The 24,014-nt window shown below is 42.4% G+C and overlaps 2 protein-coding genes across 6 annotated transcripts in view; one reads left to right on the forward strand and one right to left on the reverse strand.

Annotated features, from left to right (window-relative positions):
* Positions 1 to 22,966, reverse strand: MKRN2 (makorin ring finger protein 2). 4 transcript variants are annotated; one of them, XM_073352248.1, is made up of 9 exons: positions 22,774 to 22,928; positions 21,241 to 21,369; positions 16,477 to 16,548; positions 14,288 to 14,466; positions 12,778 to 13,085; positions 10,069 to 10,283; positions 7,238 to 7,348; positions 1,088 to 1,232; positions 1 to 163 (listed from the first exon to the last, which is right to left on the reverse strand). In XM_073352248.1, the coding sequence occupies exons 1-9, from the start codon at positions 22,797 to 22,799 to the stop codon at positions 20 to 22; spliced, it is 1,329 nt and encodes a 442-aa protein (XP_073208349.1). In that variant the 5' UTR covers positions 22,800 to 22,928; the 3' UTR covers positions 1 to 19. The 4 variants fall into 4 exon arrangements, with proteins under 4 accessions (XP_073208349.1, XP_073208347.1, XP_073208346.1 ...); XM_073352246.1 differs by lacking the exon at positions 16,477 to 16,548 and having other exon boundaries at positions 22,774 to 22,966; XM_073352245.1 differs by lacking the exons at positions 16,477 to 16,548; positions 22,774 to 22,928 and adding an exon at positions 22,100 to 22,710.
* MKRN2OS (MKRN2 opposite strand) overlaps positions 22,444 to 24,014 on the forward strand; it is an 18,366-nt gene continuing 16,795 nt past the window's right edge. Inside the window, exon 1 of one of the 2 annotated variants that reach the window (XM_073352261.1) lies at positions 22,444 to 23,837. In XM_073352261.1, the coding sequence (XP_073208362.1) occupies positions 23,620 to 23,837 (218 nt within the window). In that variant the 5' untranslated portion in view covers positions 22,444 to 23,619. Of the gene's footprint in view, positions 23,838 to 23,945; positions 23,986 to 24,014 lie in introns of those variants that run through there. The other variant, XM_073352262.1, reaches the window with a different exon arrangement.

Raw genomic sequence — 24,014 nt, forward strand, 5'->3', positions numbered from 1 at the left:
TTTTGTTCCTTAGTTCTCTTTATTGAGGAGTGGCAGACTCTTGATCTGCCCCAGAGAGGTGCATGAAAAGCTCTCCAAGCTCTGTCACTTCATCTTCAGCATGGGGCATAGTCCTACTTTCTCTGTCTTCAATAAAATCCCAAAGCCGAACAGAATTGAAGAACTGTGAAAACAGAAATAAAAAGGTCAGTTTGAGGCATTCTGAGAATGCATTAGATGTCTGCTTTGGGAAAGACTGTACACTGGTATAACTGCAGTCAGGTCAAAAATACTTTATTTTACTTCTCCCATCAAGTTTTAATGATCAACTTCAGAAAAAAAAAGGGGGGGGGAAGACTAGCTCAGGCTACGCCTAAATAAAGGGGTGGGGAATTGTTTCTTACCATTAGCTGGTGGTCATGGTGTGTTGCTCACATATGGAGCAGGCTTTACCTACAGCTTGGGAAGGGGAGATAACACCAGCACTGTTTTCTACACATGAAATGTCAAGTTATTTAGAGAACAGCTCCCCCTCTTATTTTCTTGGTCACCTAGACAGGTGATGTCCAGGCTTAGTTAGCTCATGCCTCTAAGGTTTGTTAGGCCTGCTAATTTCAGCTGTATGTGCACCTGTATAACTCCCTCAGAATGTTTTCTACAATTCTTTGCTGAGTCATGGTCCATTGAGCTGGTCTTAAAACAGATGAAATTAAGAGTTTTTTGTAAGGAGAAGTTAACTCCTGCACATAAGAATATTTTTGCAGCTTAAATGAGGGAGCTGATCCTGCAATACTTCCCCCTGTGTAAATCCCATCAAAGACAATGGGAGATATGGGTAACAGCTACAGGATCAGGAATTTGCTAAAAGATGAGGTTCTGAGTACACAGAGAGAGTTCCCCCACTGAGCTCAGAGGTCTTGAAAAATGTTAAGTATAAAGAAACTCATTCTGGTTTTCAGACAAATTCACAATCAGTGTCAAGTTGGGTGCCTAAAAGGTGTTTTTAGAGCAAAGTTCTTAAATTTGCCTCCGTAGAGAGAAATCATGCCCTTCTATAAAAGGGCAGCTTATATTCAAGTGGGGCTTTCAAGCAAATGAATCTGCTTACCCGCACAGTCCCCTCTGAACTCAGCTGTTTTCGTGGTTTCTCAGGTTCAGCTCGTGTCCCATCAGGGTAAGCATGAAGGTAAAGGCATTTTCCTCCAAATGGGCAGGTTCCCTTTCCTTGTTCAAAATATTTGCAGGCCTTTTTCCTGAAAGAAAGAGTAATAGTTCCTTTAGATGATGGTAAAAACGAAAGCTGTTTCTTGGGGACAGGAGAGTGAACTGAGCAGCTTTTCCAGGGCTATCTACCCATTTTTTAAAATTCCTATGACTCTTCTCCCAGTCAAGCAGGATCAGCTCAATGGTTCCAGAATCAAAAAATACAGTTACTGCAGTGTCTGAAAGGATTTTTTAAAAGCAAAGAGACCTGCTCATCCCTCTGAGGAATACAGTACTGATCTCAGTCCCTGCTGCCCTACATTTAAGCACTCTAATCTTTATCATCATAAAGCAACAAAAAGACTCTTGTTCTAGGTGGTGAAGCCAAGTCATGACACTGCAATGATCACAGCAACAGCTGAAGTAGAAAGCTCAGGGGAAGTCAAGTTTACTCCTTCAAAACTAAATAATTATCACATTCAGTTAGTACCTTTGGGGGAGAAAAGAATCCAAAGCACTATTTAACCTTCAGTATAAAATGAAAACAGAAGTTGAGTGTTTTAAATTTATACACATGGTGGGAGGAGGCACTCAACTTTTCTGGTGAGATTGATTCAGTTTACAAACTAACATAAAACATGCACTTTAACATTGCAACCAGAATAATCCTTCATCTGTGTTTGTAACTTAAGATACCTGCTTTGCTACATAAGAAGTTACATTTCCCAGTAACAGACTAAGACAAAAAGTTGCTCCGATCAGTTTAATGTACTTGATAATTTGGCTAAAGGATAGCTGAAGAACTACATGTCCTTTTATGTACTTCAAGTCTCAGGATTTAACTGAAGTTATGTTATCTATAAATCGGTAACAGGAACATTTCACTACAGACCTACATGAAGTAAAAATGTATGAAAGCAAGTGCAAATTTTAACTTTAATTGGAGAAATGTAGGTTGAAAGTTTGTTTTTTCAAATACCAATGGTTATATACAATCAGCAGTCAGACAGATTAGTGCCAAATCATTTTTCCCCTCTTGTACAACAAAAGAATGGTTTGGGGAAATGTCGCCCTTCACTTTTCCACACTTGTGTGTTTTTCAAAGATCTTTAAACAAACTCCTTTTATGAAGAACAGGAATTGTACTAAAGAGTTCAGCATGCTGAGGAGCTCTACACCTGAACCAATTGAACAGTAGAACTGGTTGAAAAGCCACCATCAAGTGTCCTCCCTCTCCTGCACATTTTTTAAAGCAAAAAGTAGATTAAGAAATTGGAAAAATTTCCACCAGCTTTATTGCTCAGCTGATTCAGGTGAAGCCAGCAGAACAATTTAATGAGCAGCAGACTCTTGACATATAATCTGCAATGGTTTTAAAGTGGTGACACAACTAAGTACTTTGTTGACAATCCTGCTCTTCACAAACAAGCATTCTATTGGAGGAAATCAGAAAAGGAAAACCATGAGAGAAAATAATTTAGATTTACAAAAACAAATATTCATTTATGGTGTAACTCAATTGTTTAAGACCTAACTGTAATATAATGGATTAGGACCAGCTGAACAAGCAGGCTCCATGATACTATATTTAAACAAGCTGTTGTCAAAATTACAAAACAAGCAGAGGTAATAAATATACCTAGTATATTTGGCTTTACAGTAGAAAACTGGCCTTGACTTCCTGCTTTTCATTTTCCAGGACTTGCTGCTTTCTTTTGTTCTACCACTGTTTGGTGTGTGTATGTTTTTTTTTTTTAAATAAACTTTTAATGAAGAATGACTCAGAGATTGCCTGCTGAGTTCCTTGGCTAAGAAATGGATATTTTCAGTATAAATAACTTATTTTACATTACTAAAACCTATCAGTAAAGTTTACCTGTGTAAACTGATAATGTTTAAGCAAATTTTTCAAAAAGTTATGTTTGATTACCTCTATATTATCTGTAAGAGTTAATTCCTTGAGAAAACTGCTATTGAAGTGATTTACAGCATGAACTTCCAATTGTCTAAGAAGTACCCATCTAACCATGTGTTAAAATGCCTTAATCATATATAGAGAGAGCCAGGCACTACACTTAACCTTGGATTAAGGCTTCAAATATCTATCCTTACTTTTTTATTTTGGAGTGGTGTAGGGGGAACCTGCAGAAGATCTGAAAATTCAAATTAAAGGCAAACAAAAAATGGTAATCCACATAAGCATGCAGGTAAGCTCACTCAACTAATTAAAATGACCTTGCAGTTGAGGTCACCCAAACAGCTTCAGCTCTGGTCCTCTCTCTACCCAAACCAGACACCAGCCTAACTTCAAACAATGTACAGTAACAGCAACTCCAAAAATGGAGATGTGAGCTAATGAATTCTTCTTAGTAGACTGTGCGCTACTGCAGTAGCATTAAACTGAAGTTCACCATCTTCACAACAAATACTTCTTCCTTCTTTAAGAACACACACAGTTGCTAGAAAAAGACTTTTCTTTTAAAAAACTGTTTGAGACTATACCCTGCATGTATACAAAAGGTTCAACTGGAAAACAGTAACAGTTTGAGACTTAGCACAGATATGTAGGTACTGTTTCTTGTCCTACAAACATTAAAATGATCTGCAAATAATCACTTTTACACAATGGGATTCCTGCTTTTTTTTTTTTTAAATGAAGATCTCAAGAATGTGAAGTCTAGTCTTCTCTGGTTTTGATGGTAAACTTCTTGGGGTTCTCAGGATGTAAATTGTGGGCCTACACCTTAACTGCAGGGGCAGCATTTAATCTTTTTCCAGATATTTGCTAGGCACAGCTCTAACATAGATGTTTTAAAGAACTTTAAAAATCCCTTCCCCACTCAGCTTTCAGTTTCCTGTGGCATCAACATTTCAGTGGCTGAGCAAAGAAAGGCCTTACAGTCCAAATGACAGCATTTCTGGAAATGATGTTAAGTAGTGGTTTCTCTAAAGATATGTGAATAGTCCATGCAGTGTTGATATGTTGCTAAAATTAATTTGAACGTAAACAGACAGGTAGTGTCTTTATGCAATTTCTACCAAACACTGTAGTGTTCACCCATTTGAAAGCCTGGAAATTCTAAGTATTACCTAGAATTGGGATACAATTTGTGAAGTTGCTTAAATCCTATTTACTTTTAATGAGACAAACTCTTATGTTACTTTTGAAAATTTTACACTGGGTCTTTTAATAGAAAGCTAGTTAGTTAAAACCTTAAGACCCAATACTACAAGGCAAAGTGCTTACTAACTGAAAAATTCACTGTTTAGGCTGAAATTTCCCACTAGTCCTAGCCCAAAGGTGATTTTTTTGTACAGAAAGTGTGGTTAAAAACTATTCTAGCACTTAAATCACCATGCCATACTTTGGATTATGATCATAATGTCACTGATATTTATGCAGTTATTAATGTTGAAATGGAAAACTCATCCCTGTCATATGGGCAATGTACTGTATTCTTAGGAAGAACAAGATCGAGAAAAAAATTAACAATAGGCTACTTTTTACATGGTCAGCTCTGCAAAAGACTGCAGGACAGACTAAATCTAAATCAAATATAATCTACCAATCTTACTTTTCCACTTCTATTGCATCAGCATTAAGTTGCATTCTCAACTGTCTACAGAGACCCCTGCTGGAAGTAATAAATAGAAACAGCTATCAAGATTTACTTAATAAATACACGCCATGTCACTGTCTTGCCTATCACTCACTATTTGTACCTTTAAAATGAAATAGCTTTCAAAAGTTTACACTTACATGACTAAGTCCAAAATTTAGCTTCTGCAAAACCAAAAATCAGAGAACTGTTTAACACCTGCAACCCAAATATTACAGATACTAGTGAACGAGTCAGGAGATGATATCCAGTAGTTTCATTTTGTCCAGGCTTAATGAAAGAAAAGTGGTGAAATAGGAAAAAATAAAGAATTTCAAAGAAGTAATAGTCCAAGAAATTAATGCAGGCAAGATTTTGTTCAATGATTTTAACAGCTTGTATTTGGAGAGAGACTTTTTTCATTCCATGCTTACTATTGAAGCTACTCTCATTAAGTTTCACATGTTATTTTATATCAGGATAGAATTTTATGAAGGCAAATCAAAAGTGTGTTTTGGAGCTGTGTGGTTTGTTTATTTTAAATGAGGTGTTAGTACTTCTTTTGAAGTTTCCATTTTAAAAAAGCTCATGATATCTAAAAATCAGATCAGAAACTAAATTTGTTTTTGGCTGTGGCAAGCACTAGTTAGCCTTTGATTCTTTCGGGGTCCATAGTGGCTGGATTTTTTGAATTAGATGAATTTCTTGTGGTCTCTTTACTGGCACAAGAACCTCATGGATTCAGGCAGAACTTCTGATCCTGAAGAGTGATGGACCAGTGAACATGGCATTCCCAGGTTGGCATCACAACTGCTGCATCAGGCATATCTTAGAAAGTCTGTCCAATTATAATCCAGATTTATAGCATTATAGATATCTGGACGAAAACCCATGCATTTACTAAACGCAGAGTAGATAGGGTGTCACAGGAATCTGGCAAAACCTACTGAAATTCCCAGACAAAATTAAGTTAGAGTTGGTCTTAAAGTTAGGCCTCCAGAACCACAGGAAAAATAAATAAATAGCATTCTGTTTTAAACAAATTGAGAAGACAGGAAATTCTAAATTTAAGTTTAATTTAAACACTTTAAAAAGTGTTTAAATTAAATGAATAAAAAAAGGCACTGTTAGTGTCACCCTAATAGCTTAACTCTGCCTACATCTACAGTGAAACACCATCCAAAATCAGAAGACCATCCTATGAGTGAAGACATGTCTTCTGCTATAAAAACAAGACTCATGAGATCAACTCAACACTACCACTTCTAAACTGGGTATCTGCCCTCTTGTTATATCAAAGCTAGTAGAAGGGATCTCCTGGGCCACTACTAACAGAGACAGTTAATATTTTCCTGAAAGAATGCAAGCAACCCTTACACAAGTGCCATCACCACCCCTTCTCTAAACTCCCTTTCTTGTGAAAGATGATGCTCCCCCATGCTAGGCGAATTGAACAAGAAGTACCCACGTACTAACATGATGGGTGCTTTGGAAATGTATGTTACGCACTTGTTGACAGTGCCAAGTAAACACCCAGGTTTTTTATGGAACCATTCCAGAACAAGCACCGCAAATAGTGTGTCTCCAGGGGATTAATGCACTTCAGGTAGTGTATCATCACTCAGCTTTTAGCATTCCAAAATGGGTTGAAAATTTACTAGCCCAATACAAAGATTTATTTTACTCACACTTCATATAATGGCAATCAATGATAATGAAAGTAGTAATGATAATTTACCCTCCCATCAAAAAAAACCTCATTTATCACAGGCAAGTGAGCAAGTAGAGGTTTGTTAGGTTGATACAGCACCATCCTTTACTGCATACCTCCAATGGTCTGACCACCAGTCAAGTCTAATTGTTCAATAAAACTTATCACGCATGTAATTATTTTTACATTTGCAGATGGTATTACAACAACAAATCCCTCAACAACTCTGAAGTTTTACTGATTAGAGAAAAAGAAACAAACATCATAAAAGTCAGTTCAGTGACAACTTTGGTTTTTTCCCCTCAACGATACAAGAGTATGATAATCAAAGTAGTTATAGCTGAGTAATAAAAATCAGCAGATGTTATCTAAATGTAGTTTTGGAAAGTGAACAAAAATATCCTCAACAGCCAATTTTGGAAAGTAGAATTATTAACATTCCACCTGGAGCTTGGGGAATTTCTAATTTAATCATGAGGGATATTTTCAGAGGCTATTAGCCTAGCTGAAATGAAAATTAAATTCATGATGTTCAGGGGAAAATCAAAGTTAGATACGAGTTCCTTCAACTACCACTGAAGTCACTGGATATGAATAGTGTGTGTGTGTGTACACACAATTACATTCCATAAGGTACGTTTTGTACAGTATTAAAGAAAACATTTTAAAAAGAGGCTACTGAATACCTTGGTCTACAACCTTTTCAGTTTATTTAACAAAAAATAATTATGGCTAGTGAACTTACCCCATTCCCTGCTTAAATGCCTCAATCAGCTTATTTTTCTTGTTTTGGTCTTCTACCCAGTATACGCTAGGAATTACAAACTCTGATGTCACTCGGCACTGTGGGCAGGATCTTAAATGGGTAATGAAAAGAAAATAAGTGTACATACACCTTGCTGAGAATAGATATTTCTCAACAACTAGTCATAAACAGCAAGTGGAGAAAGGGGAATTGGATCTTTCATATTGAAGCATCAAAGCATATCATAGCTGATTACAGTGTATACCTGGGGTGGGTAAACTTTTTGGCCTGAGGGCCACATCTGGGTATGGGAATTGTATGGCAGGCCATGAATGCTCACAAAATTGGGGGTTGAGGTGCAGGAGGGGGTGAGGGCTCCAACTTGGGGGGGGTGAGGGGGGGCAGGTTCTGGGGTGGGGCCAGAAATGGAGTTCAGGGTGCAGGAGGGGGCTCCAGGCTGGGGCAGGAGGTTGGGCTGAGGCCAGGGATGAGGGCTCTGGATGGAGGTGCGAGCTCTGGGCTGAGGCCAGGGATGAGGAGTTTGAGGTGCAGAAGCCAGCTCTGGGTGGAGCAGAGGGGTTTGGAGTATGGGAGGGTGTACGGGCTCTGGGCTGGGAGTGCAAGTTCCAGGGTGGGGCCAGAAATGAGGGGTTCAGCGTGCAGGGGTGAGCTCTGGGAATGAGGGGTTTGAGGTGCAGGAGGGTGCTCTGGGCTGGGACTGAGGCATTCAGAGGACAGGAGGGGGAAATCAGGGCTGAGTCAGGGGGTTGGGGAATGGGAGAAGGGTCAGGGGTGCAGGATCTGGGCAGTGCTTACTCCAAGCAGCTCCTGGAAGCAGCAGCATGTCCCCACTCCAGCTCCTATGCAGAGGTGCGGTGCTGGCCAGGCAGCTCTGCACTCTGCCCCATCCACAGGCACCACCCCTGCAGCTCCAGCTCCCACTGGCCCTGGTTCCCAGCTAATAGGAGTTGCGGGGCAGGGGCAGCATGCGGAGCTCCCTGGCTGCCCCTACGTTTAGGAGCGGGAGGGGGGACATGCTGCTGCTTCCGCAAGCTGCACAGTTCCATCGCATGCGTGGAGTGGGTGCAAGCCCCCAAACCCGCTCCCTGGCGAGAACTCAAGGGCTGGATTAAAAGGTCTGAAAGGCTGGACATGGGCTGTAGTTTGCCCACCCCGATGTATACTGTACTTACAAGTTTTTATAAATTAAAGTTTCAACTGAAGTAAACCAGTTCAACCCAATCAGGTTTGGTCTAAACTACAGTTCAATCAGTGTTTGAATAGAAAGCATGCTTTTCCTGATCAGTGCAGACCATGATTTTTTTCCTTGAAACCTAAGGTATCCAAACCACATTAGACACTTTTCAGGTACCTCAATCCCTGTTCTGTAAAAGAACTACAGCAGCGAAATAGGGCAAAGGAGAAGATTGATACTTGGCCTGTCTACTAAGATTGCAATAAGCAGTCCAGTTTAACTAGTGGTCTTGTGAGATGGACACGTTCATTAGAACCAGATCAAGAACCCAAGTGATTTCACAGGGAACACCTAACAGCCATCAGATAATTTCTAGTGACAACCAACAAGCTGACAAAAGGCTTTTATGTCCCATTACCAGCCCAATGAACCATCCAGTCTTTCAGCCAGAACTTCTTTTAAGATTATTTCCATTCCCTTTTCCTAATATCTTTTCAGAAGGTTGATGAGGTCACAAGTAGTTTAAGAGTTTCAGATCTACTTTCTGAAAATGCTGAAAACATTTGTCAATATTGGCTCAGGGGGAACGATTGCGAAAACCATTTGGCAGCCTCATTTCCTGTCACAGACTGAGCTTCTCACAGTGAATGCCCATTGGGAGCATTACTCTACTACAAGCAGCTTCCAATATGCTAAATTTCACTGTAGCAAACTCCTTGTGAAGGACATGGGGAATACAACCCACTTCACTATAAGAATGGAAAATATTTTTCAAAAAAAGTTTTCCCTGAGACATCTGTAGTTTTCTAAGGAGTTCCAGGGGAAAAGGCAAGTTTCCTCTTTTGTGGTATCAGTTGGATTCTTACATTTTCCTGTATTTCTATTCTGAAGAGAATCAAGCTTTAAATGCATTTATATAGGAGCTAGAACAGCAGATACGACAAAGGCATTGGCCAAATACAGAATAAATGCATGATCAATAGAGTATCCAAATGAGCGTTCAGCGTGAGCATGACAATAGTTAGAATTTATGTGCAATCCAGTAATTGAATGTGTACAAATAAGGTGACAGCAGTTTTCAATTCTTAACTAAGGCCATGTCTACATTTACCAGAGATCAAGGCTGCTGTGATCAATGCTGCGGGGGTTGATTTAGCGACTCTGGTAAAGATCTGCTAAATGGACAGCAGAGTGCTGTCCAGTTGACTCCAGTATTTCACCGAACGAGTAGAGTAAAATAAGTCAATGGGAGAGCGTCTCCCTTCGACGCAGCGAGGTGTAGACACCGCATTAAGTCGACCTAAGCTACGTCGACTCCAGTTATGTTATTCACGTAGCTGGAGTAGCATAATTTAGGTTGACTTACCACGGTAGCGTATACAAGGCCTAAGATACTGTACCTCCTTGGCACGTGGAGTCAGGATTTTCATCACAATCTCAGTATTGGACACATTAGCATTTTTAGGGCCACAGAATTTCTCTTTGTGAACATACTTAGTTTGATATGAAAGTAATAGCATTGCGTCTAGTCAAAAAGTCTATAGAAGAGAACACCTGAATGACAAGCTACAATAGACAGTGTGATCTGGGTGGACATAAGTCCCACTGGTTGACCACAAAGTTAACATATACTTACTTTATGATTAGATTCTCAAACTGTTTGGCACACCTCCACTGCCGGATGCAGGACAAACAGTAGGTGTGATTGCAGTTGGAAAGGATTCCGAACCTTCTCTCCGAGGCCGATGGTTTCTCATACACCACTTCCATGCAGATACTGCATACTTTGTCCTGACTTGCCTGAAAGGCAAAGGCCTTCTCCATCTCGTGTTCAAATGCTGCCATGCACATCTAGGTCATAAAACAGAATCAAAGAGTTACTTTGGGTCTCTGCCATATTTGCACAAGGCTTCTAGCTTGTAAAACACAAATATCTATGGAAGGCATGTATAAAGAAAAAAAAACATAGTACTAGTACACTTAACTCCGTTAAGAATGTAGTTCATGCTTTTTGTTTTATAAAACATCCCCCAAAAGACGTTAAAAGAGCACTAAGGTTGCAAATTCCAGCCCACAAAAAATGTAGATTGCTGTGCAACCGTAATTCACACCCCTTGAGTATGCATTAGGATACAGCCTTTAATTACATGATCACAATCGTTTTTTTCCACAGGGGACAGGCCTTACTCAGTGCACAGAATTATGGTGCTTACTGAATGAGCAGCTTTCAATATTGTTTTATGCTCGTTCACTGTGTGGCCCCAGGCCTTATTATTGCACACTATTTAAACCCTGATCTGAATACAGAATTATTAATTTCTTTAGGGAGTTTTCTATTAAATTCTTCAGGGAGCTCATCACTATGATATCCGAATGCTTCACGAACATGGATTTATTTTCATAATATTCCTGTGAAGCAAGGTGATATTACTTTTCCCAGGCATTTTGTAACTTTTGAGTGCTTGTCTTTACAACCATAACATTCTGTTAACAATTTTTTAGATGCAATTTCCTAGATGATTTTTCTTTTTTAATCAATCAAAATGTAGGAATTCCAACACGTGGCATCATATTGACACCCCCATAGGTCATCAGCCAGGCTGGAACCACTGCACAGACCTCAGCCAGTTGAACAACAGAATAAATGATAGAAGCAGTAGGGTTGTCATCCTTTGTGTGGGCCAGCACTAAAGGGGGATGAGGGACGCCAGTGGGTTTCATAAGTATTTGTTGACAACAGAGGAATACTGAGACTCAGGAATCTCAGGTTCCATTCCAGATGCTGAAGGGAACTGTATTCTGGTGGTTACAAACCCTTCTGCCCCTCCCTCCCCCTGAAACCTGAACTCTCATGTCCACCCACAGGCTTTTTTCCAGTCTCCCCATTCTGGCTCCTCATTCCAGTCCCAGCCCCCTTACTCAGCCTATCCTTGTCTCCTACCAGCTGCCAGTACTAATCTACTCCCTCCATCTGCCTGGCCCAGATCCAGCTCATGTCAACTGTGCATTCTAATCATGCTGTTCCCGCACTATGCTGCCTCAATGCCAGCAGAGGGAACACTGAGGAGATAGGTGTTTGTCTTTGGCTCTCATTGCCAGTGCCCCATGCCACAGAAGCACACACTAATTGCTGGGCAAAGGACTGCTCGCCCCTCTCCACACACACACCAGCCCTGGACTGGAGCACACTCACTACAGAAGGAATCTTGGAAGAGTTCAGCTGCCAAACTAACAATTCCTTATTGAATGTGTGCAACATGAGATTTTTTTTTTTCCCCAAAGGCTTATAACAAACAAATTTACACTCCCCTCCACAGGAACAACAAAACCACATCCTTAAGAAAGGCAAGCTCCCTGCCAAATTCGAAGCCCTTGCTCCAAAGCAGAGGCCCTAGAGAGTCTCAGCAAAACAGTTGTAAGAATTTTTAATAAATTTTCCCCTAATTTCATTCTCTGAAACAGCTGAATCATTTTTGCTAAAATTTTCCAAAAAAAAAACTAAGCTTGAGGGAAGATACCCAATATGGAAAATTTCAGCCAAACAGTTACAGTTTGGCAAAGTTATAAGCTGCTGAAAACAGGGGCTTATAATGAAAAGTGTTGGGCATTCTTAGCTATATGCAGTGCTACCAGCTCTACCTATAATACAAGTGTATTAAACAGCTTTTACTAACAAAGCTACTGCAAAGCTACTGTATATGCAAGAGAACCAATTGTACTATGAGCAGCTGACTTGCCTCTGATTAACAGATTTGGACGACAAGAGGTACAGAGAGCTCAATATAACTGAAGTGAACTGAGCCCAAAATCCTATCCAAATTGGGACTGGATGGCTCAGGAGAGTAGCAGTGGGATGCAGCACCTTTCCTGACCTCAAATTACAGCTAATATCAGCAGTGACTAGATGTTATCATCTGATTGCACTGTGGTGGATTATGTGAAATGAGTTGGTTGTCTCAGGTCAGCGTGGTCTAGAAGAAGGAGTACAAGTAGAGTTTAGAGAACCTGGTGACCTTTTAGGCATGCTGCAAAAGCCATATGTTTGAGAGGGTTTTTAGAGAGAGTCAAGGGGATTCTTCCCACAATGATGAAAAAGGTGAAAAAGAGTTTCTACAGATGGCTGGCTAAATTCCTGTTGGATGTTTATTTTAATGCAGCTGGTATTTTGTTGTATCGACGACAAGTTTGGGTGACTAGAGCGTTCAATAGGTCTCTCAATTATTTTAAATCTAAATTAAATAAGTATATACACAAATAGCCTGTAACACACAAGTGTCTGTGGGCTTTAGAACAAGCATATTTATATCATGTTTTAGACCCAAGTTTAAATTATGTTAATCTTTACCTTCTCATGAGCCTTCCTCTGCTCTGGGTCAAAGGGATGAAGTACTTGCAATTCGCAGATTTCACACACATCTCCATGGAGGTAAAGACACTGGTCACCAAACTGGCATTCCCCAGCTGCTGCATAGGGACATAGCTGCTGTCCATCAGTATAGGAACTTCCAGCCACTGAATCTTCTTCGAGCCCACTGCAAATAGCTTCTAAATACGAATGGGGCTTCACTTCCAGATTATCATTTTTGTCACTGCAACACACTGGATCACTCACGGTACTGAGTCTCACCTGTTCTTCACTCCAACCACATAAATCTTAAAGAAAAAGCATAGTATGTAGCATGAAAGACCACAGGAGCATAAAAACAGCAGTTACCTGCTGAATTATAGTTTCCTTGTTAATAGTTAAACCTTTTCACCTGCTGAGCTTATGTATTTAGCAGCTTCAATCTCCAAATTATCCAGCTTTACAGCCTTAAACTACCCACTGTAAAGCTTGAAGATACCAAGTACAGCATATCATGCATTTTCATCTTAAGTATTATAGAAGCTAAGCTAAAACTGCACAGATTTTCACTTAGAACATGTTTAAAGTCCTATTTCACATTTTAAGTGATTGAATTCACTCACCACAATTAACACATGGTCCCTCCATTGACCAACTGAATTTTCTATTTTTTGGGATGTGGGGGAGGTTGGCAGGGCGATATGAGGGGTTTTAACTCTGATACCTTCACCTGTTTCCCCTGCCAATAAGCCTTTTGTGAAATTTCAGGTTCCCCTAGATAACAATTGTCAGGCTCCTCTAGATACGAGATCAGCAATCAGAAACCCCAAACTTCCTACACACATTCATTCTCACATCGTCTCCGACACCGTCCACTTCTTCAATTTAAACACAAAGCTATGCCCCTCATACAGAAATAAAACAGCTTATGGTGAAAGGAAAAGCAGAGATTATGGTCTATTTACTATTTCTGTTCTCTGACACTGCTATCCAGCTGGCCTTAGCACAGAGGCCCTGGGTAGGAAGACTGGCCAGCAGAGGAGATCTGGGGCTCTGCAGGGCTGCAACAGGGAGGATTCAGCACTGCAATCTCACAGAGGATTGTGAATGGGGATGCACAGAGGGAGAGGTTTGTGGGGGGGCAGTTGGTGAGACCAGGCTGGGTATGTGTATAGTAAAAGGAGGTCTGGGGCAAGTGGGAGCTCAGTCCCTCTGTGCTGGGGCATCAGCAATGGAAGGGCTCCCTTAATGCTGGTGCCTGAGGGGCATAGGAAGGTCATCAGTGGGATGTGTGGGGCAAAAGTTGACTATTTACATGAGTAAAATTACTAACATGCATAAATGTTTGTAGGATTATGCCCTATCCATGTTACAAATGCAAACACACCCTTTATAGCCATCACTGAAATGGAAGTGATGAAAAGCAAATAATGGAAAGCAACAGAACTACTGCTAAAAATCAGCAAGCCAGGAAAAGTGAAGAGAACTGACATTAACTGCTCCTACTCACCTCTATCCCTAAGCACTAATGTTCTCTTTTTGCGTTTTCCAGGCTCATGTGTTTTGCTCTTGATTACAGGCATGTTATGCTCTGGCAGAGGGTTAGGGCTGTTGAACGATGGTGAAGAAAGGCTGGGTGGCACAGTACCCACTGCACCACCAGACCCAGATGGTCTGGTGTGATCATACCTAAAAACAGAAAACAATGTAATAAAGTGCCACAAAAACTAAGATCTAGTTCAATGCACAATCATTGTTATTCCAGGAAGCTAACAGTTAATGTGGCAAACTCTTGATTTCCACTAATGAGCCTGTTTATTCAATATATTAGCTTATGGATCATGATTTGTTCAGAGACAATATGGATGATGATAATAATACTTAGGATTTCTACAGCACATTTCAAGGATCTCAAAGCACTTTACAAACATTAAGCCTTACAACAGCCTTGCGAAATGGGATCCACATTTTACACAGAGGTTAAGGCCTACATTTTCAAGTGTCCACTCATTTTGGACAACCTGCTGGATTTTAGCTACTCAGCAGCTTTGAAAATCAAGTCATACGTCTTTCATATTGGGCACGGAAAGAATGAAGAACCCCATGTCGGACTCTTTTGAAAGTGCAGATTTAAATGATTTCTCCAAAGTTGCAAAACAATGCTGAAAGAACAATATTCTTAGAGAGTGTGTTCAATTTAATACTACTATTCCATTACAAAAAGGTTTGCTGACATTTATTCAGATGTGGTAACATCAAAATATTGTGTGCCCTGTCAGTTTATGATCTCTCCTGCTGTCCGTTAGCAAAGCAGCAGTTACACTGTGCTCTTATTCACACATACAAATATGGTGTATAGATACACACACACACACAGATGGATTTTTCAAAAGCACCCAAGATTGGCCTAACTCTGCTCCCACTGAAATCAATGGGAATTTTAGTCTATATGAACATGGTGTTACCTATCAGCTCTGTGTTCTTGGGGAATCAGAGCACAGCCTGTCTGACTCACTAAAGACCTTCCCCCCCAATCCCCTGCCAGCCTCTGCTTGAACCAAAGCCAACCAGAGGAAAGACTTACAAAAAGCAATGAAAAGGCAGTGGAAGACACACTTAAACCCCTCAGACAAGGGTGACAGGATTAAGGAAACTCCCCTAGCCTCATTTGCATCTAAGATGGGACAAGGAGGTACCTCCATTAGCATACAGAATGGAGAACAGAGATTCTAAGGCAAGAACTGCACTGAACTATGGGACCAGAAAAGCGGGAAAGCACTGCATGATGGGGAATCTCTGCTCCAGCTGTTAATGAACCCACCCCTGCACACACCCAGCTCAGTAGTTATCAGACCAATTCTAGTAATAAATCCTTTATTGGTATCCAAAACACTGAAGCTGCCTGATTGCACTGTGAGCTCTCTGGAAGGAACACAACCCATAGCCAGGAATAATCTGCTCCTATTGTCTAGCCTGAATAAAACAACTTTGGTATATGCCCTTGAGCCATCAGTTTACCCACAAAGAAATCTAGTGTTCTCCCTTGAACTATTGTTCTTCCCCTACAAAAACTCCTACCCATGCTCAAGTAAATGCTCTGATGCCTGGATCCAAAATCTACATCAGTTCCACTGGGACTTCATCTTCTCCTGACTGATTGTGCTGGGGGCTCTGCCTGTCTCCAGCACTCCAGACCCTCAGCTACCACCACCTGGGAACCCTGATCAATTTAAGCTTCACGGAGTGGTGAGAAGCCAGCTCTCTCTCGGTATAGTCTTCTGACCCTGACTTGTGTGGTCAGTTATAGTTTTCTAAACATAACTTTTGTAACCAAATTTAAATTAGATTTAATATTATAACTGTTTTGTTTGGCGCCTCTTGTAGGATTATTACCTGGCAATAAATAATTTTCATGGTTAAGCTGGTTGTTTCTCTCTCTCTCTCTCTGAGGCAACGCTCCTTGTACCTAAGCTAAAGATTCCTGTAGCACCCAAAAATCCTGTGGGTTACTACCAGAACAATTGTAATGTGAAAGTGTGGATAGGGGCGTGCTGAACTTGGGGCTTATGAGGGTGGCAGCTTGGAAGTGTTGCTCGACCCAGCCCGATGAGTCCAGGGGCATATAAGGGGTCAGCTTGGGAGTGCTGATTAACCTGGTCCTCTCAGATGCGCTCTGTTAACTTGTGTGTGTGTATTCACCTGATTCTGGAGCTGGAAAAACACAGTCCTGGGGAACCTAGGTCCTGTAAGATAGCTCCAATCGGGAGGGAACTTGCAGAAGGGAGAAGTAGAGCTCCGTATGAGAACACAAGTGACAAACAGTACATTGATAGAATTATAGAGTGTCGTCCCCCCACGGAAGAGTAATCCTAATAAATGAGCGTACCCCAAAGCAACGGGCAAATCTGGTAACAATGCACTGATCTAACTCTAAAATATCTTCATTGGGGACAATGGAAGTAGCAGTTCTCCACCTCAGGGTTTTTCTAACAATTATATTTAATTCTCTTCAAGTCTGTCACTCGCTTACATGCTGTCCATTCTTGAGCATACTATGAAATGCCATGAACATCAATAGTGCCATACAAATAATACAGTAATGCACACATGACAGATATTGCAACCACATGTATCTTTAGGGACCATATTATATTAAGGTTATGAACGGTTTATGTATCACTGTGGGCCAGGGATTGTATGCAACTCTTACTCCCGGGGGAATTCTGCACCAAAAAATTAAAAATTCTGTAAATTCTGCATATTTTATGTCTCAAAACAGTATAATCACAACCGTTTCAATTATTTTGATAATTTATTTCAAAATACCTGTCACCAAGTATGTCTGTAACAATACAGACAACAAAAAAGATTCAGAAAATGTTTGACAAATAGATTCCTTGCTAGTCATACTAATACAGAACTCTGAGTAATAAGTCATTTAAACTACAGTATAGAACCTTATTTCCCGCACCCCCTCAGAAGCAGTACAAAGGCTTGGGGGAATCAGGGGTAATGGAGGAGCTGAGGGAAAGAGAAGCAATTGCTAGGAAAGAGCCTGGGTATGAACTTGAAGGGTTTTTGGGTATGGGTAGGAAAAGTATGGTACAGGTTTTTTTGCGGGGTGGGGAGGGAAAGTCCCCCATGCAGACCCTAGCTGCCCTTGCCTCTTCCATTCAGTCAGGCACATCTGCCCCATCCCCATGTGTCCCTGCACCTCCACTCAGACATCCCCTCCCCCAACCCCTATGTGGGCCTGCACCCCCTCCCAGTCCCCATGTGTCTGTGCCCCTACTCAGCCACCCCCATGTCCCCATGTGGTGCTACACCCCTCCCTCCTGTCCCCATGTATCCCTGCACCCCCTCAGCCAGACCCTTCCCCTCATCTCCATGTGTCCTTGCATCCCCTGTCCCCATGTATCTCTGTGCTCCCACTCAGCCATCACCCTTCCCCCGTAGCCATGCACCCCACCACCCCCTCCTGGCCCATGTGGCCCTACACTTCCCTGCTCCCCCCAGCCCTGTGCCTCCACCCCAGTCTGTCCTCCCCCACTAGTCCTTATGCGCCCATCTGACCCCCCCCAGAAGCCCCACACTGTCTGTCTCCCCATATTCCCGACTCCTGACCCACCCCAACTGGCCCTGTGAAAAAGGTAGGCCTCTTCCCTATTGTAGATGGGACTGGCCTGGAGTGGCTGCTCTGTTCTAGAGCCACAGCAACCCTCTGGTGGGCAAAAGGCAGAACTGCAGCAACTTTTCAGCAGAACCTATTTTCCACACAAAAAAATTAAATATGCGCAGCACATGAAATATGCACATGTGCAGTGACACAGAATCCCCCCCAAGAGTAAACTCTGGGGAGGGGGAGGGTTACCATAGTTCTGTCAGAAACTAAAAGCAGTGGATGATTAAAGTAAATCATTCAAGTTGTGGACAAGTCCAGAGAGGTACTAGCCCCCTCAGGAGACCAGACAAAAAGTGTTTTTGGTATAAAAAGGCTGAATTTGAACTTACACCGGGTCTTCTTTCTGATCCAGCAAAAGGACATGAACTTTTGTCCAAGTGGCCCCAATCCTGCTGAAGGACTGGAAGGACTTTGGCTTATAAGGGCCCCCTAAGACTGACAGATGATTCCTGTTACGTTTCATGTGTGTTTAAACCGGTTTGCTGTTTTTATTATGTGTTCTCTGTAATACTTTAACCTTAAGAATAAACCTGCTTGCTTAGAAAGAACAATTTGGATTACTGGTAAATCACACCTGTTATAGTCTTTAGAGAGAAAGCAACACACAAGCACTGGCCTTTAGGCAGACAGGCTTGCTGGGGATATCAGACCATATGGCAGGGAGCTGTGCCTGGTCAAAAGGGAGTAAGACAAGGATCCTTACCCAGAGACTGGTGATGGCAGGAGTCATGAGAGCTGACTTGGCACTCCTATTTCCCCCTCCATGGCCCATTCTAGAGGTGCAGTTTACCCAGTATGATGGCAAATACATAACATTTAAAGAGCAGTTTCAATTATTATTTGCCAAACACCAGATTATGTTGATAGGACCTTTAGATAAAAACTATCATATATTAGTTCAAGGCAGCAACATTAAGGATGCCATGGATATTTTAACTTCTGAATTTTCTGACTTGTGTGACTGATCTCCTTATCCTAACCTAGTACAATCAATTTAAAAAGGTAAACAAATGTAAAAAGTTAGTAGTACACATACTAAAATCTAGAAGGATCTCTTATCTTTGCCAGTTCAGTGCATAAACAAAAGGTTACTCACCTGTAGCCAGAGTTCTTGAACATGGTCTGGTCATTCACACTCCTATGCCTTGTCAAAGAGAGCTCTATTTCCAGATAACTCCCGAGAGCAAAGATCTCATCTCCCACTGATGTCTTTAGAGGCCATTTGAGCAGTTCTCATCTGTCCCAATTCAGTTGATCTGCTAGGCATGTAGGATTACGGGGTACATGTTATGATGAATGCACCAGTCTCTCACTGCCATAGCTTCCTTGAAAAGCTATGGGGAATGAGCTCTTCCTTGCTTGTTCACATAGTACATTGCAGCCATGTTGTCCATAACAACTTGAACTGCCTTGCCAGTGAGTTAGTCAAGACGCCCAGCAAGTCACCCTCAATTCCAGTATGCTGATATGTAGCATCATCTCCAAGTGACTCCAATGGCTGAACTGCTGGGATGGGGAACCCACTTCATCCATTAAGCTGGAAGTGTTGGAGGGTAGAGTTGCTGATGGTGCTGAGAGACTGAATGTTGCCCCTTTTAAGATGCTAGATCACACCGCATCCACCATAAGAAGGCAGGGAACACTTACTTTGGGAAGGCCAATTTCAAAACATGCTGTATAAAACAGATAGTACTTTGCTAGCCAGTGCTGCAGAGTTTTTGTGAGTGAAGCACAAGGAGTTACACATTGCTGAGGCCATGAGTTCCATCAGTGTGAGAAACAGAATTACTGTCTGGTTGGAGTTCTCTTAAAGTCTGAGCAGAGGAGATTGAATTTTCAGGAATCGTTCCTCTTGAAGGAAGGTTCTTCCTGCTGTAAACCAAACCTTAGGTCTAGGTTCCAAGAATGTTTTTGCATTGTTCACAGATGTCTCCCAAAAGGTACATAGAACGGTGCTGGGCTCTGCTAACAGGAGCCATATTTAGGGCTATACGCTTTTGCGTATGAAAAGCATGCTCCCACTAGGACTGACTCTGGTAACAGTCACCCACAGGGTTTCATTGTGTCTAGAACTAGGATTTGATGGCTTAGGATCCTTCAGTATCAAAGGTTTTGCTTTTACTTCAGGAGCAAAGTACAGTACTTTCAGCAGGATTCACTTTTTATTCTCTGAGAGTTGAGAGCTGACACAGGCCTCTCAGTACTCACAGAACCAGTGGCTATGGAACTGGAGGGTTTATCTGCTAGTGCATCCTGAAGCAGTAAGCTTGGAGCTGATGCTCTTTGCAAGCTATTGGGGTGAAGGTGCTGCAGAATGAGCGCCATGAAGGTGGTCGACCTTCCCACCAAGCGAACTGGACATCACAGATGGGCGTCCGAAGTGGGAAACACAGCAGGACAAGAGGCATACCTCTTAAATCCTACCCACTTCCCCTTTGGGACCACCACAGTATCTGCACACCCACACCAACGTGAGTGAACAAAAAATTAATTAAAATACTTTATAAAGAAAGCACGCTAACATTTTTAACATTAATGCTAACTTCAAAGTGCTCAGATGCAGGATGGATCAACCTGGAAAGGTTCCTACTGATTAACGGTGCATGAATTGTACCGATATCTGACAACAAGACAATATTTTAATATCTATAGCACCGCTTGTTTAAGGAACTCAAAGCATCTAGTAAGGGGAGATTATCCCTATTTTACACAGAGGTTAAGGCCTAAACTTTGTATTAACAACATTAACATTTCTATCACACAAATCAAGAAATTCAGCATAAAAATTCCACAGCAACCTTAACTCAGTCTCCTTTTTTTCCCACAGCATCCAAATGAATAACAGTTAGGCATAACTCTAGAATTTATTATTATTTGTACTACAGTAGCAGTCAGAGACTCAACTTAAGCCCAAGCCACCACAGTATTCAACACTACAAACATGAGATGACATGGTCTAACAAAAAGGAACTTGCTGTCTTAAAAAGCCCACCACAAAACTTAAGGATAAAAAGCCATATGATCATTACGGTTCATGCAGAGCACAAAGATACAAAACCAGGAAACTACTGAGTCCCCAATTTATTCATCAGGAGCGCAATGTTTGCCATTCATGTTGGTTTTATAAGCTTTTCATTATCTTACTCTTGTTTATAAACATACCCAATGTATCTTTGTTGCTGTGGTTCCTTTATTTCCTAGAGTGTAAAAACGTATTGTCTGCAATCACCTTTTCTAGTTGTGGGAAAAACACACTATACTAGAAGAGTGGCAATTTTTACCTGCAGCGAGCTCCATAGGCACACTGTCCTTTCTGGTAGTATCTGCAGATAGTAGAGGGTTTGCTTGTAGTTAAGTCATGTGAAAACAAACACCTGCTTCCTTCACGACACACCCCTTGCATATAATACCTGAAGCGATAAATGGTTACAACCACAGAGATCTGTTACATACTGTAAACTAGGACAAACACTTATTTTCTAGAGAAAGGTTTTGAAGAGCATTTTTCTCTCAGTCCTGCCCTTTGTTCTCCATTGCAAGAAAAACCCCAGGTAAAGGATTACACCTGGGGAAAAGCAGTTCTCTTAAATTTCCAGCTAGAGTTATGAGTATAATTAGCCACTTTAATCACATTATGCAACACTTCTGGTTGACACTTTCCTAAAAGGTCCTGCTGGTGAATCACTAAATACTTTTAAATATGTGTAGCTGAAATACATAGATTCTTGGTCACTGAAGACAAATATTTGCTTTTTGCATTTGTTTTTTTTAAAAAAGGTAGCAACAATGAGCACTACAAAACAATTAAGCAGAGCAGAAATACAAGATAAACTATTATATAGTGTTATTTTCAATTCTTCATCCCCATGTAAGTTTTTAAACCAGCAAACAGTATTATAGTAAATTGACAATAACGACACAGTGCAAACACTGGTCTCTCTAACAATTTGTTTTAACGAACTCTGTTCTGCAAGTTGCTCAGAAGATGGCCAGATGCTAAAGGCACAATACGCTGGGAACTAAAACCAAAACAACGAAAAGCACCACTCTGCAAATTCCAGAGGAAAAGACAAATCGTTGACATTAGGGAGAAACAAACCCCAGCCCCGTACGCGTGACGGGTTATTTTGCATCACGTACCTGGGCTTATAGAGCCCGGCAACCTGACAGGACCTGACTACAAGCGTCGGATTCAGTCGAGTCGGGACTGCAAACAACCCGACCCTCTGGGCTCCAGTCCCCTCCTTCGGCCGCTCTGGGCTGGGGTGCTGAAGCGAGCCCGGCTCCGCTCCGCGCCAGCGACAACCGGCCAGCTCGCTCCGAGAAGCGGCGGGGACGCCCGCCCCGCGCCCGCTTGGGAACGCGCTCGTTTGCCCGGCTCGCTGAGGCTGAGGGGCCCGGGCCGACGGGCGCCCGGTACACAGCCGCGTTCGCTGGCCGTTTCCAGGCAGCCCCGTACAGGCCCGCGCGCCGGGCAGCGCGCCTCGCCTCGCCTCGGCTGTCCCGGGGCTCCGGGCCGAGCTCCGGGAGCCAGGGCCTGGCGCCGCGCGGCCGGTCGGAACAACGGCAACCCTTGGGCTGGGAGGCGCCATTTCCAGACGCTGCGACACCAGAGCGGGTCGCCCCGGAGCCGGCTCTAGCTGCGGCCCCGCTGGACTCCTGACACGTAGGCCCAGTGGGGCCCCGCACCCAGAGCCGCGGGGCAGCGAACGAGCGAGTCCCGGTGTCTCCAGGCGGCCTGGCACGATAGCGGGGCAGGGGTCGAGGGCCGTGCCGAGACCCGACCCCAGAAGCTGCGTCGCCCCCGCTCTCACCTGCAGGTCACCTCCTTCGTGCTCATGTCTTCGCTCCCCGGCCGCTCCCGCAGGCAACGGACACGCTCCCCCCGCGCCGCTCGCTCTTGGTTGGTTCCGCAGAGCCCCGGGTGAGGGGCGGAGCCGCTGGGACTCTCCCCGGACTCCTTCTGAGGGAACTAGCGCCTACTGGGAAACTATTCCCGGGGGACTTAGCCATAGAGACAGAGGGAGGGGCCAGAGCGTCGCTTCCGTGAACCATAGAGATACAAAAAGAAAAGGAGTACTTGTGGCACCTTAGAGACTAACCAATTTATTAGAGCATGAGCTTTCCTGAGCTACAGCTCACTTCATCGGATGCATACCGTGGAAACTGTAGCAGACTTTATATAGACACAGAGAATATGAAAAAATACCTCCTCCCACCCCACTGTCCAGCTGGTAATAGCTTATCTAAAGTGATCACTCTCCTTACAATGTGTATGATTATCAAGTTGGGCCATTTCCAGCACAAATCCAGGTTTTCTCACCCTCCGCCCCCCCCCCCCAACTCACTCTCCTGCTGGTAATAGCCCATCCAAAGTGACCACTCTCTTCACAATGTGTATGATAATCAAGGTGGGTTTTTAATTAATTAATATTAAAATAAACACTAGCTCTTTAAGAGGATGTCCAAACATTATGTCTCCAGTTACTAGTTATCCTAACAGTGAGTGGTTAAGTGGGCTGTCATTCTGAATGACATCACTGAATAACATCCATTCCTAATCCAGTGATCCACCTGCTCCGGGTGAGATTGTGATAGGCAGCAAAATAAGATCGTTTCAGAAAGCTTCCCTCTATTTGCACAAGTAGTTGGCTGAAACAATGCAGTCCTTGGACTCAGAGAAAGGCTTAATCAAGTTCAGCCATTGTAAGAAGGACATATTTTGTTCCTACGTGCCCAAGCTGTGCCCTGTTTGTGGGCAGAGTCTAAACTACAGGAGACTGGAAGATGCACCTGTCAGCATTCCCAGCCCATTTGTCAACGGGCATAGGCAGAAATGTTCATTTTTACTTAAACCTACTACAGGAACATTTCTTAGGTATGGATATTTTGTTTTGTTACCATTGCTAAATGAAGTGTTTCCAAATGTTTGCTTATAGCATTTGCTCATGTTAATATATATTACTGCTTCCAGGGACCTGATCCTACAAGTAAAGTGTTCCACCAAAGCCAATGGAACTACTCAGGTGTGTAAAACCTACCAGATTAAGGTCTT

This window comes from Lepidochelys kempii, chromosome 7 (genome assembly GCF_965140265.1).
Source record: "Lepidochelys kempii isolate rLepKem1 chromosome 7, rLepKem1.hap2, whole genome shotgun sequence".
Lineage (NCBI taxonomy): Eukaryota > Metazoa > Chordata > Testudines > Cheloniidae > Lepidochelys > Lepidochelys kempii.

Excerpts from the sequence above, each read along its gene's own strand:
- MKRN2 (XM_073352245.1), bottom strand. The coding sequence starts at position 22,551 with ATGGCGCCTCCCAGCCCAAGGGTTGCCGTTGTTCCGACCGGCCGCGCG. Across the intron at positions 14,467-21,240 it reads GCCTATGGAGCTCGCTGCAG|GTATGATCACACCAGACCAT; the intron begins GTAAAAATTGCC and ends TTCTGTTTTTAG. Across the intron at positions 13,086-14,287 it reads ATTAGTGCTTAGGGATAGAG|ATTTATGTGGTTGGAGTGAA; the intron begins GTGAGTAGGAGC and ends TTTTTCTTTAAG.